Source organism: Elgaria multicarinata, chromosome 2 (assembly GCF_023053635.1).
Source record: "Elgaria multicarinata webbii isolate HBS135686 ecotype San Diego chromosome 2, rElgMul1.1.pri, whole genome shotgun sequence".
NCBI classification, from domain to species: domain Eukaryota; kingdom Metazoa; phylum Chordata; class Lepidosauria; order Squamata; family Anguidae; genus Elgaria; species Elgaria multicarinata.
Window position 1 is genome coordinate 81,009,862 of NC_086172.1, and position 13,780 is coordinate 81,023,641.

Consider the following 13,780-nt stretch of genomic DNA (forward strand, 5'->3'; position numbering starts at 1 on the left):
TTTTTAAAATTTCCTTTTTTAAAAAAAGCTTGTGTATAATTGTCACACGTTTCTCTACTCTAACATTACTACTTTGCCCATTCACACTTCTCACTTATATACATTAGCTTCTCAAGGCTTGTGTGCTGGAACCACTTCGCACATCCAGACTTTGAACTCCTGTGTATTTCCTGCACAAACATGCAACTCTGAGACCACCTTCCTAATGCCCTGCATTTTATGCCAGCACCATGGGGCTAAGTTACAATAGCTGTCTCTGGGTTGTCTGTGCAGCCTCTGTTGTCTCTCACTCGAAGTCATTGCAGACAAACCAAAGCCTCCAGCCTCAAACAATCTCTCTCTCTCTCTCTCTCTCTCTCTCTCTCTCTCCCAAAGTCTCCTAATGGTCCAGCTAAGCTGCACACTTGTGGCTTGGGATATTGCTTATTGCAGGTTATTGCTTGGTCATGTCTGGTGACCCTTACATCATCATCATTATTATTATTATTATTATTATTATTATTATTATTATTATTATATCCCGCCTTTTGCCCAATACTTTAAAAACCTCTGCCACCAGCCACCTCCACCTCCTCTCCTCTTGCACAACTTTGATGCACTCTTGAAACACTCTGCATGGCAAGCCAGCCTCAGGACCAAGCTACAGGTGCATCTGGGTTGCCTTCAGCCTCTCTCTGCCTTATGCCAGCCTGCCAACATTTCCAGCCTCAAATAATCCCCCACCCCCTCTCTCTCTGCCAAAGTCTCCCAATGGTCCAGCCAGGCTCTGCACTTGTACCCTGTGGCTGGGGGTAGGGCAACAGCTTATGGCTTGGTTGCATCTGGTGACTCTTGTTTTTTTAAAAAACTCCACCGCCAGCTGCCTCTGCCTGCACCAAAACTAGGTTCTGAAACACTCTTAAAAAGGCTCTGTGTGGTACAGCAGCCTCTCAGGGCTCAGCTACAGCCATCTCTGAGTTGTGGCTTCAGTCTAACTCTGTCTCTAAGAGATATGCCAGCCAGCCAAAGCCACAAATCTATCTATTTTTCTCTGGTATGCATTTCAAATGTTCTGCATTGCATCCCAGCAGTGCAGTCGGAGCCTAGCTCACAAGTGTACAAAGTGAAGTGGAAGGGAAGTGGTAGCGAAGCAAAGCAATGATATGCCAGGTTCCAACATTTGCAGCAACAGGGCATCCGCAAAGAAGAGAGCCCCTCTCTCGACTGGCACCCTACTGTTGGTCGTGAGAGTTTTTCTCTAAAGATGACCCTTCATCGCCCATGATGTGGAAATTTGAGGAAAAGGCCTCTGGCCCATTCTGTTTTGCCCTGTGAGCAGCTTTGACTGACCTCTCCTTTCCCACATTTTGATTTGTGGATGCCTTGCCTCTGCTGAGCTCCAGGTACCCAACTGCACACCAAATCTGCAACAGGAAAGGTGCCTTGCTTGCCCAGGTCTTCTTACCTAAAGACTAGAGATCCCCTTAATGCCAAGGGCTGAAACTGCTCAGTGTGCAACACCCCAAAGAGGAGGTTTGACAACCTGAGTTTGAAGGATATGGCTCCAGCTGTTTTAAAACACAATAATTTTAAAACTTTAAAGTTTAAACTTTTTAAAAAATCCTAAAAAAATAATGGATGAACAGATCTGATTCAAACTTGGCATACTAAATCTCTCCTTAAGAGCTATCATGGTACCAGCTTTCAGCCCTTTATCTTTAAAAATGTCTTTAAAAAAAATTTAAAACCTCAAATTTTAAAAGAAAACCTAAAACTCAATGGATGAACAGATCTGTTTCAAACTTGGCATAGCTAAATTCCTTGTTAAGAGCAATCATGGTGCCAACTTTCAGCTCTTTATCTTTAAAAATGACAATTTTAAAAATAATAATTTTAAAACCTCAATTTTTAAAAAAATCTTAAAATATCAATGGATGAACAGATCTGTTTCAAATTTGGTGTGGCTAAAGCTCTACCTAAATACTATCATGGTGCGAAGTTTCATCTCTTTATCTTTAAAAATGACAATTTTAAAAATAATAATTTTCAAACTTCAATTTTTAAAAAATTCTTTAAAAATCAATGGATGAACGGATCTGTTTCAAATTTGGCATGACTAAAGCCCTTCTTAAGAGCTACCATCATGCCAAGTTTTATGTCTTTATCTTAAAAAATGACGGAGTTATAAGCATTTTTGTTAATTCCCATTAGAGCTGCTCTTTGAAAAAATCCGGATTTCCCTTCCCCCCTCCCAGATTTGTCATCAAAAACCTGGACAAATCTGGTCATATGGTCACCTGGTGCTACTGCAAATGTTCAAATTGTTTATGCAGTTAGACGAATAGACCACATCCTGAACAGGATCTGCTCCATCCCACTTCCTTTTTAGTCACACTTTGAGCACTGCTTTCGTTTCTTCTTGCACTGTGGTGAGTTTGTTGAATCTAGATCTATTGTTTGGCCCAGAACTAGCACATCAGGGAGTGTAACGTAAGTACTTTTGGAGGGGCTTAAATGAATTTGAGGGCAGGGCTTAATTTGATACTGAGCTTGGTTCCAACAGGCTTGAAAGAATATGCTTCTGTTCTGACAATGTCAATATTTTTTTTAAATGGTTTAATTAATTAAAAGGTGCCTCATGTTTTTGCCTCATGTTTGAGTAACCAGAATCCCTCTAAAGAAAGCACTTGTCCCTTGTCAAGAAAACTTGACCCTTTTGTTTGAGAAATCAACTACTCGGTGAGGATGATCATTCTTGAACAACTCCATCTGAAGAGAATCATGGGAAAAGCCCAGAGCCAGACTGTCTCAAGCTTATTTCTGATGTTATCATGCAATCTAAAAGAGCATTGCAGATGGAGATCCTTCCGTTTGTTTATTTTTAGGCTGCTTTTAGGGGTAAAATCCTCTCAAGGGAATGATAGCTTTTTTATTTTTTTGAAGCACTGAATGTTTATACTGAAGAGGATTTGATTGCAGCTAGTACAGAGGGGAGTGGTAAAAACATGGGGAGCAGTTTAAATGAAATGGCCAAACTAAATGTGACATGGAACTGGGAAGCCTGAAAAAGAAATTAACAAAAAAAGAAATGAATAGGATATGTGTTCATAAATATACACCCTATGTGCTACCAACTCCAGTTTTCTTTCTCTCTCTCTCTCTCTGGCTGGAGAATGCTGGCAGCTTTACGGCTTTTTCTGTCTAAACATGCATAGGATTTCAACTCTAGTTAGCTTAGTTTTGATTGGCCCCTTGAGTCATTACTCATGAGTCAATTTGATTTCATGGGGTTAAATCTAGTGTTAGTCCTACATAGAGTAGACCCAATTGAAATGAATGGGACTTACATTATTATTAAATCAAGCCCTATTCATGTCAATGTGTCTATTCTACAGAGAACTAAAGTTGGATTTATTCCATGTAGTGGTCGTTTGTAGTATTTACCCAGATCTGAACAAGTTACTGATCATTGATTTGTTTCTTGATTTGTTTGTTTGCAGATTGCTGAGTTGTGGCAATAGATCCAGCGAGAATGGCCAATAGGACAGCAATGTTCAGTCCCATAAATAGTGCCAACATAATGCAGGCAGGCCAGGAGGCGCCTACTATTGTTAATCAACCAGAAGGGATGGTACACTATGTGCAATATGCAGGCCAGCAATTTGGAAACCCCAGCAACCCACTTCAGCAGATCCCACAAACGGGGGTGATGGAGAAACTCCTCAAAGTAGAGACCAAGACTCTGGGGGTAAGTGCGTTTGACATCTGCTTATGTCATATCCATGGCAATAAAGGTGGTTGCCCTGCAAGGGTAATGTTTCCTCCAAACTCACATGGACCAATTATTTATTTTCTGGTTAAATTGTGAATTAACTCAGGGTAAATTCAGCCATTAGTAGTTAGGCCGAAGCCACGTATCCTCCCTGGCTTTTTATAATGACACAGATCTCACCAGGCGGCCTGCCTGCCTGCCTCCATCCTGCCCTCCTTTGGGTTTCACACTTCACAAGATCTAATGTAGCCATCGGAGGGGAAGTCAAATTTATTTATTTATTTATTTATTTATTTATTTATTTATTTATTACATTTCTATACCGCCCAATAGCCGAAGCTCTCTGGGCGGTTCACAAAATTAATTTTGAAAATATGCATCTGAAGCAACAGTTTCCACCATCCCCTCACATCTGCCTGCCCCCCAAGATTAGACAAATGTTCCTCCCCACACACAGATTTGCACCCTGATTTCATGCTAGGAAAAAAACCGAACTGACTTGAAGAGCTTCTCCACATGAGTGATTTATTGTACTCTTATTAGCTTCCCTTGGAAGTTTGCAAGTCTTTTACATGACACCATCAACCTCCAGGATGTCTCCTGTGCTTTTCCCAGGTAATCTCATTCAAAAGAGAGAGGGGCGGGGGAGAGAGAGAGACAATACAGAATTTAAATAATCCCAAAATATTCTCAGGGTAGTAATGCTGGCATAGAGTTATAATTCTGCCACTAGATGGTGCTGTTTCATTGAACTTAATAACATTGATGAGAGGGGAAGTTTTCAACTCAAAATCATGTGGCTGTCATCTAAAGAACCACATAGTGAACGTGGAAAGACTGCAAAAGATGAAACCCTGGTAAAGTTTCAAGTTTTTTACCTTAATGTAGAGACACCCCAAGTCATCGTACAATTTCAGCCTAATTTATAATGAATTACAGTCTTACTTATTATGGTGGTAGTGGGGGGATGATTTTCTGCCTTGAGCTCCTTGGATGAGAGTTGTGGTGATGGTGATGATGATGATGATGATGATGATGATGACGATGAGTGATTCACAAATAATAATAAAATAATAATAATGTGTTTTGAGGTAGATTGTATCTAGCCCTAGATTATCCATTGAGCTTTATGGTTAAGGAGGGATTAAACCCAGTTCTCTGTGATCAGTCCCTGATACTCTGTCCACTGGCATAGTTGCTCCCCCAAGCGCTAACAAAGAGATCAACCATTCCTGCCTTCCACCTAATGTGGGTAGTTTTGCATTCACACTATGGGTCTCTGACCTGCACCTTTGCTAATAAGGAGGTCATTTCTTTTCACAGCAGCACAGCAAAACTTTTTTCTCCCACACCAAATAAAGCAATATTAGGAGATCCTTAATCCTTTGCTTCCCGAAGACTGGATGAAGGAGAGCATGGCTAAAGATGAGATGACCTAAAATAAGAAGGATACACACAATGAATTGGCAGACAGCGAGAAACTGCGCTAAAGGACAATCTTTCTTACCCAACATAGGGACCTGAAGTGTTCTTTGTCTTTACTTTTTAGTGGTTATGTTGCAGTCAATGTTGAGTTTTTCTATTTCACCTGTACCAAAACTGAAGGAACTGCTTTAAATTGTTCGTTTAATTTCTCACACAGGCCATACAAATTATGATTGGATTGATACACATTGGCTTTGGGACTCTCTTACATTTTGTTGATGATAGAATGGACTTCCTGCGTTTTGCCACTTTTGGACAATATCCATTATGGGGTGGTCTACTAGTAAGTTGTGTATTATTTGTCTTTGAGAGCCAGCATGTTTCAGGGTCTATAGTTGTGAATTTTGACCTCCATTCAGATTCCTATTCAAGGGTTAACTATCTTTTGGGGCTGAAAGAGTTTGATCTTTAAAGACGATCAAACTGAAGAAGTCTAGGATTCACAGATCAGATCCACCCATGCCTATCCATCACAGCTACAACATTTTGACACACTCTGGCATGATTAAGAAATGGAACCCTGGACAGGGCTATGCAGAGACGTGCAATGGTTTTGTCCTCAGTAGCTAGTGTCAGCAAAATAACAGCTTTAGCCCTCAAGCTAGCGGTGTTCCCAAAAGCACCTCTTTCCTCTTTCATATAGTAGTAAATTCTGTGTCTTTGAACTCTGTAGGGGAAAAACAAATGTTGCAGTGGGTATAAAATCTATCTTTCAACCTTGACACTAGGTCGCCTGCCCCCCGCCCCTGGACAGGAATAATAAGAAATATTCAATATGTTATGTGCGCAAAGCATGTTATGATTCAGAATACACAACCTTTCCCTTATCTGGTATTGCTCCAAGAGTTCCATGTTGTTAGTAGTAGGGAGACATTTTCTGTTAAAAAAAATTAAGTTAAATTCATTTCTCCTTTCCCCTCCCCTGCAGTTCATTATTTCTGGATCCCTATCTGTACCTGTTGAGAAATACCTAAACGTCAACTTGGTGAGTTATATACCATTCCCCCCTCTTTAATGTTGGAGAGGGAAACAAGTAACTTTCCTTCTTATTATATATCCAGCTCCCTATCAGCAGTCTGCACTATTCAGATGTGCATTTGTCATAAATCAAGGTAGTGTGCAAGACTGAAGCTCATCAAGCAGAGGCAGCCATGACCCCATCAAGTCCCAACCCTCGATCCCATCAGCATCCATCCCCACCTGTAAGGTGCTATGGGACTCAAACCAGGGAATTAATCTGGCAACAGGGCCCAGATACCTTATTCCTGCACACCAGAGCAGCTCTCAAGAAAAGGAATCTATCAGGCACCATGCACCTCCCCGAAAAATAGCCCAACCCACCAGATCACAGGAGAAGTTGGGTTTCAGCAGTGGTATTCCACCCCACAGGCACTACAATTCTGAGTGGCAGCTGAACAGCTGAGCTTAGGGCTGTCCATCACTGGAAATCCGGCCCTTTTTGGGATGGCCGGAGTTCTACAACATGCCCAACTCGCCTTGCATTTGCAAACTCAGCGGTGGATTTTCCTCAAACTCCAGGGACATTTTGCATATCTTTTTGTGTCAGCTGTAATTTGCGCAGAGAGAGATTGGTGCAAATTGTGGCCGCAACTCGCTTTGTGTCTGCGAGCCAAGCTTCAGGCTGTTCCCCCAACTCTGGGAATTTTTTTGTGCATTTTTTTTTTTAGGAGAAGGTTCTGCAATTCACACAAATTCCCAAGCAATTTGTGCAAATTCAATTGTAATATCCATAATTGGCTGTGATGTGCACAAATAGCACAACCTCTCTCCCACCCCCCAAAAGTCCCAGAAGATCTGCTGCAGATTGAATTGGGTGTTGCAGCAAGAACCAAAACAAAGTCCAGGGAGCTCAGCCTGGGAAAACTCACTGAAGCTAGAAAAAGGAAGGAAGGAAAGGTGGGGAGTTGGGAGATGTGGTTGGAGAGGTAAGGAGGGAGGCTAAAGAGGGAAAGGTGGGGATTGGGGTAATCCCTGGGAAGGGGTGAGGAGCAAAGGGGGTTGAAAAGGCACAGGGGGGTGGGGAGGAGAGAAAGTCTGAGAAAGAGGGTGGAAATGGATTGGAAGCAGAGAAAGCCAGAGACTGCAAGCGGGAGATGGAGGCAGAGTGATCAAGAGTTTGGAGGTGGGGAACGAACCAGAGGACAGTGTGAGAGAAAAGAACACAGAGACTGGGAAAAAGGAAAAAAATGCAATCCAACTCCTGTTCAATGCAGGATCCGCCACTCAGGATGCAACTTCAGCCTCACTACCTAATAGCCATCCAGCCTCTGCTTAAATACTTCCAGCAATGAATTCTGTCTGTTCTCGTAGTGAACAGCTCTTGTCACAAAATGAGGAATTCCAGACCGTTTTTTAGTGTAAAATCACATTGCCTCGTTCATGGAATTTCATGGGGAATCCAGACAATGTCATCCATGTTCTGTGTTTTCCCAGTGCTTCTTCCATATTTTCTTTTCCCACAAAACAACTGTTCAGGAGGGAAAGATGGAATCGCTGCCCAGTGCTTTTTGATTGCTGGCACTAGCAGCTGTCCAACTGGAAGAACCCCATGAATGGAATTGTCTTTTCTCTTCCCCTTGGGTGTGCGCTTGTGAGACCCAAGTTTCCTTCCTTCTGCGACCCTGTTGGGTTCTCCAGCGGTCTTGAAAATCCTGGTGCAGTAAACCTGCAGGCACATGGAAGCAGAAAAACATTCAAGATCCATCTGACCTGACTGAGTCCAATTTGAAATCCTACCTAACCATCCCTAATGAGATTTCCACAGTTTGAAGCCAATAACAGCTCTGGCAGTTGAGGTCTATGGGTGGTTGGCCAGGCCTCCTGGGGCTTTTTTTATTGAACAGTTTGCTAAATGATGTATAACATCCTATTATTTACATTCTAAATTATATAATATAACTGTTTGGGATAAACAAGAGGAGGGTTTTCTTTAGCCAGAATGTTAAGGTGTAAAGAAATCTCACTAGCTTTCCATTTCTTCTTATACACGTGGCCTTAGCAAGCTGCATTCAGTTGGAAATACAAACAGAAAGAAGAGGAAACCACACAGTTTCACATGATTTATAGATCTTCCACCGCACCCTTAACGGCTTCATATTATGTTTAGATACATATTTCCCCCGGATCTTTTAGTACTGTTTCAAACTCTGGCTTCTTGCACAACATGTGCCTTGCTTCACCTTGACTCAGTATGCTTCTTGGACAGTTTGCCTGATTCATTTTGTCTTTCAGGTGAAATGCAGTGTGGGGATGAACATTGTAAGTGCTATAGCAACATTATTTGGCATCACTGCGTATATAGCAGAATTGGTTGTAAGACAAGGTTATTCAAACAGACTATCAGTAATAGTAAGTAACATTATGGGCATGACCCAAATAATGGGGAAAGAAAGTTGGACACACCTTGAGCTTTACTCACTGTTTTTATTGCAGCTGATTCAATTGTATCTTTAACAGTTGTGTGGAAAAGGGAATTCAGCCGATGTCATTTGTATGCATGCAACACCTGGGGAAATTCCCTGTTCATCACAACAGTTAAAGCTGTTAAAGTATAGCTAGAATGACCAGATACAAAAGAGGTCAGGGCTCCTGTAGCTTTAACTGTGGTGATACAGGAGCCTTGTCCTCCTTTTCATATGATCACCCTAAGTGTAGCCAAGGTGAAAACATGGGAGAGTAGTCAAGCAGAATTGCAGTTCAAGAAGCAGAATTAGGCAAGAGCCCAGAGGTCAATAGCATGGAGGTTCAATTCCCAGGCATGGTCAGGGATACAGTTACAGTTTGTTATAGTTCCTCTGGCAAATGATCTCCTTGCTCATGAGAAATCCTTTGCTCTTGGAATTCTCCTACCTTCTCAAAAGTGCTCTACTAGCCTGCCTTTTGAGGCGCTGTGGTTGCCCAGAGGTGGAACTGCTCTCCTCCTGTGGGAACAGAACCATGGCCATCCCCCTGAGGGCCCAGGCTCCTCCCCAAGTCACCTGACCTGGGTGGCTTGTTTGCATCATCTGTCTCTGGGAGCTCTAGTTCCGAGGAGGAGGAGGAGGAGGATTCCTCCAGTGGGGGCATGTTAAATGTATATTAAATGAATGCTAAACGTAATATCAAATAAATAATATACCCGAAATATTTTTGTGTTATGTTGCAAATTTCAAATACTAACTATATGTTTTGCAATGTTATGTTTAAGGAGGCATTTCTATGTCTGGAAGAAGCCTTGATCAAATGACTCAAATTTGCCACCACTGCCCCTATTTGTTCTTGAGAGGGGTTTCTCCACCCACACCCACCCACCACCCACCACCTAATGTTTTCAGATCAGTTGCACCTAGAGGAAGATGGCTAATCGGGCACTGTTTATTGAACTCATTCACTAGTATAATCCAAAGTATATAAGTTATGTGATTCCACTTGCTTCTCTACTCTGCAGTCTATGGACGCTGGTTTCTCCACCCTGCTCCTCTTGTTTAGCACACTGGAGTTCTGCATCACTGTTTCGGGGGCGCATTTTGGTTGCCAGGCCACCTGCTGTTCTAAGGAAGTGGTGAGCGGCCCATATTTTGCTTAGAGTTTTAGCAGATCGTGTCAAAAAGCTGGAGGAGAAAACAGAATAGGGATGATGTTTATTCATGGATGGGGAAAAAATGCCTACAGTGGGGTTCTTGCAGTTTTCTCTGACTAACAGGATGCAGGGTCTGGATGATGCTGAGTCTGGATCATGAGTCTGAAGAAGCCTAGGAAATCTTCTCTTCCTTATCTAGACAATGATAAGGAATTTGATTTCCCCCATTTCATCTAACTTCATCACAACACACACACACCAAACACCTCTAGGGTAGGGAGCAGTCCTTTGGCATGAAGGTGCCTACGTTAGGGACATGGCAGGAGCAATCTCTACTGCTGAGGACAAAATGTTGGGGAAGCCACTGACAAGTTAAAGACAGCAGGGTCGCTTCCACTTTTTCCAGGACATTGAATGCGTTCCTCAGCTGATTTGTGTATTCTGCAATAGATGTACATGCATGAAGCAAGCTGCAGGTCTTCTCTCAAGGTTACCGTTCATGTGCAAGGATCTAGCATTTCTCAGCTCCCAGGCTGCAGTAATGCAGTCTGGACATGGGGAAATGCTACTCTTTCTCCAGAAAATGCATTCATTCCAAATATAATTTGTGGGTAGACTAGTTGTCACAGGGCTCTCTGAGCCAAGAGAAAACTCAACACCAGATATGACAAGCATGACGATTACAAAGGAAACTGCTGTGTTCTGTTCCAGGTCAGACTACTGGGCCATCTAGCTTGGAGTTGCCTAGGTCTAGTTCAATTGGCAATAGCTCTGCAGGGGCTCAAGCAGAAAGGCATTTTCCAGCTATGCTATCTGTGATTCTCTTAACTGGATTGAACCTGGGACTGTCTGCATGCAAAGCATGTGCTCTCCCAAAGGGATGTTGGAGAAATCTGCAGCAGATTCAAGTGAGTTCAGTTTTCTATGAATCCTATCTGCAGATTCCACAATGGACTGGCTTTTGCTGAGTCATCTGGATTCCACGGACTTGTGGTCTGGTTTTTCCCGTTTGAGGAGGATTTGCACTGATTCACATTAACACAAATGTGCATTAGCACATTAATGCTAATGTGCACTTGTGCAGGTAGAACAAAATGCTGGTAAAAAAAAAATCCAATTCCGTTAATGAGTGGATGATGGAATGCAAGACACCAGTCAATCTATGAAACACAGATGGAATGAATTTAATAAATTCCATACATCCCTACCTTTCCTCTTAAATAGGGATGTTATAGGTATCCAACTGGCTCCAGGAGTCCAGAAGACTCTCCCACGTCGGCCTTCCTGGACCCAGCTCACTGAGTCATTGCTGCCACCCACCCCTGTTTATGGCACCGCACAAGCTTTCATGTGGCCCTGTGAACTCCCAATGATGCTGAGGGGCTACTTGCCCTCATCTGGAACCACTATTGTGTGCAACAGTGGGTGCTCGGAAAATTGCATATGTTCCATTGACACCTTTAATGTTGTGTAAATGGAGTCTTTACAGCTGCCATTTCCACAAATGTATTTCTGTAAAGGGGTTCACAGACCCCTTCACAGTTGTGAAGATTGGCAATTACACTAGTAACGCTCTGTTGCAGAGAAATTTGCTTTAATGGTGGGGGTGGGGGTGGCAAAGAAGAGAACAATGGTGTTGATAATTACAATGAAGCTGTTTCTTATTGCAAATTGTATGTTTGTGTTGCAGGGCATAGCTTTAGTGCCATACACTGTCATTGGAGGCAGTGTGAATCCTGCAGAAGGCAATCCTGGTCTTCCAGCCCATCACAATGTCACACCTTCTCCAAGTAGTGAGGCTTAATAAAGAACCCAAGGAGAGCTTATGGAAGATGCTATGCTAGCAACCTAGCCACTGTGGTTAGGAATGGTTCATGCGATATCCTAAGTCATAGTTCACATGTCATACAGCCCAGAAACTTTCCTTACCCATAATGTTGTAAAGATACACAAGGTTTAAGTGTCAAACTGCCATAATTAAAAAACAACAACTAATTGTACTGCCATCCCACTCACACTTAACTAGCTTGTTAACCAGAATGCACAACAGCATCCAGGAACACCAGTAGGTGTGTTTTAAAAACTATTTTAAACAAAATATGCCATATCTTCTCAGTGGTGGCCCCCCGACTGTGGAATGATCTTCCCGATGAAGCTCGCCTGGCGCCAACGTTGTTATCTTTTCGGCGCCAGGTCAAGACTTTTCTCTTCTCCCAGGCATTTTAACAGCATTTAACAACGTTAAGTTTGTTTTTAATGGACCCCAGAATTGTTGTTTTTAAATGGATACTGTTGTTTTTATACTGTTTTTATGTTTTTTTAAATTTTTGTATACTTTTAATGTTTACTATTTTTAATTGTTGTAAACAGCCCAGAGAGCTTCAGCTGTGGGGCGGTATATAAATGTAATAAAATAAATAAATAAATAAATAAATAAATATCTATAATCATTTACAGAAAACCCAATATTTAATACGACATAGGATAAACTTTTCATTGAAAGATGGAGATGATTTATGATGTATTGGAATAATAATAAAAAAAATGTCATACAGCCCGGAAACTTTCCTTATTCATAACGTTTTAAAGATACACAAAGTTTAAGTGTCAAACTGCCATAATTAAAGAACGCCTGCTTCCTCTCAGCTGCCCAGCGGTCTTCTTTGCTGCCAGAGAAAGGCGGCTCTCCTTCTGTCTCAGAGTCGGCCTTCCCCCAGATGCATTTCCTCCCACCCCCTCAGGCCTTGTAGAACAAAAGGCTATCTATTCAGGAATTACACTGTTGTGGGGTGAAGGTGGGGAATCTTCGATCTCTTTTATTCAGAGACATTGAGGTGTAAGGGATCCCTGGAGGTAATTTACACTAACCCCAAACACATAACAATATTTTGCCACAGATTGAATCAGACCTCTGATTTACAACCTGAGAAATCTTCTGTGGGAACTGAGCAGGAGGAGGACTCTCCAGAGACGGTGCTTTTAGGAGTGTGACCCTGGTTAAGGCATCACCTGAAAAGGGCAGAACAGAGACATCCGCTTCAATGTTCTGCTACTTATGGAGATTCCCCTGTCAAGATCAATTGTTGGAAGGGAAGGTATAGCAGCCCCTCCCCTGTAGTTAAGCAGGTGCAGCTGCTACAGATCCTCTGCTGAGAGAAATGTCCCAATTTGCCCCAAATGCTTTCTACCCTCGACTTTTTGTGAACTGATGTCTGCCTTGAATTGCCTGGAATATTTGTGAACGCTTGTTTGCCTTGAATCATGTACCTTTACTTTTGCTTGCCCTAAATGCTTTCTTGGATGGACTTATTGTGACTTTTGGGCATTTGTGTGCCTTGAAATCTGTACTGTAGAGAGCGCAACTGGAAATCTAATGTTAGCCTTGATCTCTGATACTGAGCTTCATCACACCAGCGTTATACTGTGCATTCACTGTGAAGTGCATGCAAAGGACTCCGATGTTTTCTACTTTATAATCTGCTTTTATTGTGAAGTACTCTGATGCATCCTGCTTTGATTGTGTTCCTTCCCCAAAGGAAGTGAAGTATTTTGGTGAGCGGAAAGTCTGGTTCTTCCGGGCATGTGAAAGCAACCCGCTCAAAGTGCAACATGTATTTTCATCCCTCGTTTTGAATCTGTGTGTTTTCAAGGGGCAGTACTGAGCTTCATCACACCAGCGTTATACCGTGCATTCACTGTGAAGTGCATGCAAAGGACTCCAATGTTTTCTACTTTATAATCTGCTTTTATTGTGAAGTACTCTGATGCATCCTGCTTTGATTGTGTTCCTTCCCCAAAGGAAGCGAAGTATTTTGGTGAGCGGAAAGTCCGGTTCTTCCAGGCATGTCCTTTTAAACTGAATAATGGAGGGAAGGAGCAGAAGACACACAAGAGGCTCACAATGTTATCAATATGACCCACTAACTTCCATGAGTGGCCAGTCACATAAATAGCTCATTTAAAGA

At 42.3% G+C, this 13,780-nt stretch overlaps 1 protein-coding gene across 3 annotated transcripts; it reads left to right on the forward strand.

Moving 5' to 3' along the window:
* The first annotated feature begins 2,373 nt into the window (after positions 1–2,373).
* On the forward strand, positions 2,374–12,372 carry LOC134392558 (membrane-spanning 4-domains subfamily A member 12-like). 3 transcript variants are annotated; one of them, XM_063116976.1, is made up of 7 exons: positions 2,374–2,408; positions 3,480–3,727; positions 5,394–5,519; positions 6,165–6,221; positions 8,489–8,605; positions 9,684–9,797; positions 11,506–12,372. In XM_063116976.1, exons 2-7 carry the CDS (start codon positions 3,512–3,514, stop codon positions 11,617–11,619), a joined length of 744 nt encoding a protein of 247 aa, XP_062973046.1. In that variant the 5' UTR covers positions 2,374–2,408; positions 3,480–3,511; the 3' UTR covers positions 11,620–12,372. The 3 variants fall into 3 exon arrangements, with proteins under 3 accessions (XP_062973046.1, XP_062973045.1, XP_062973048.1); XM_063116975.1 differs by lacking the exon at positions 2,374–2,408 and adding an exon at positions 2,413–2,469; XM_063116978.1 differs by lacking the exon at positions 2,374–2,408 and adding an exon at positions 2,413–2,469 and having other exon boundaries at positions 8,489–8,515.
* The last annotated feature ends 1,408 nt before the right edge of the window (positions 12,373–13,780 follow it).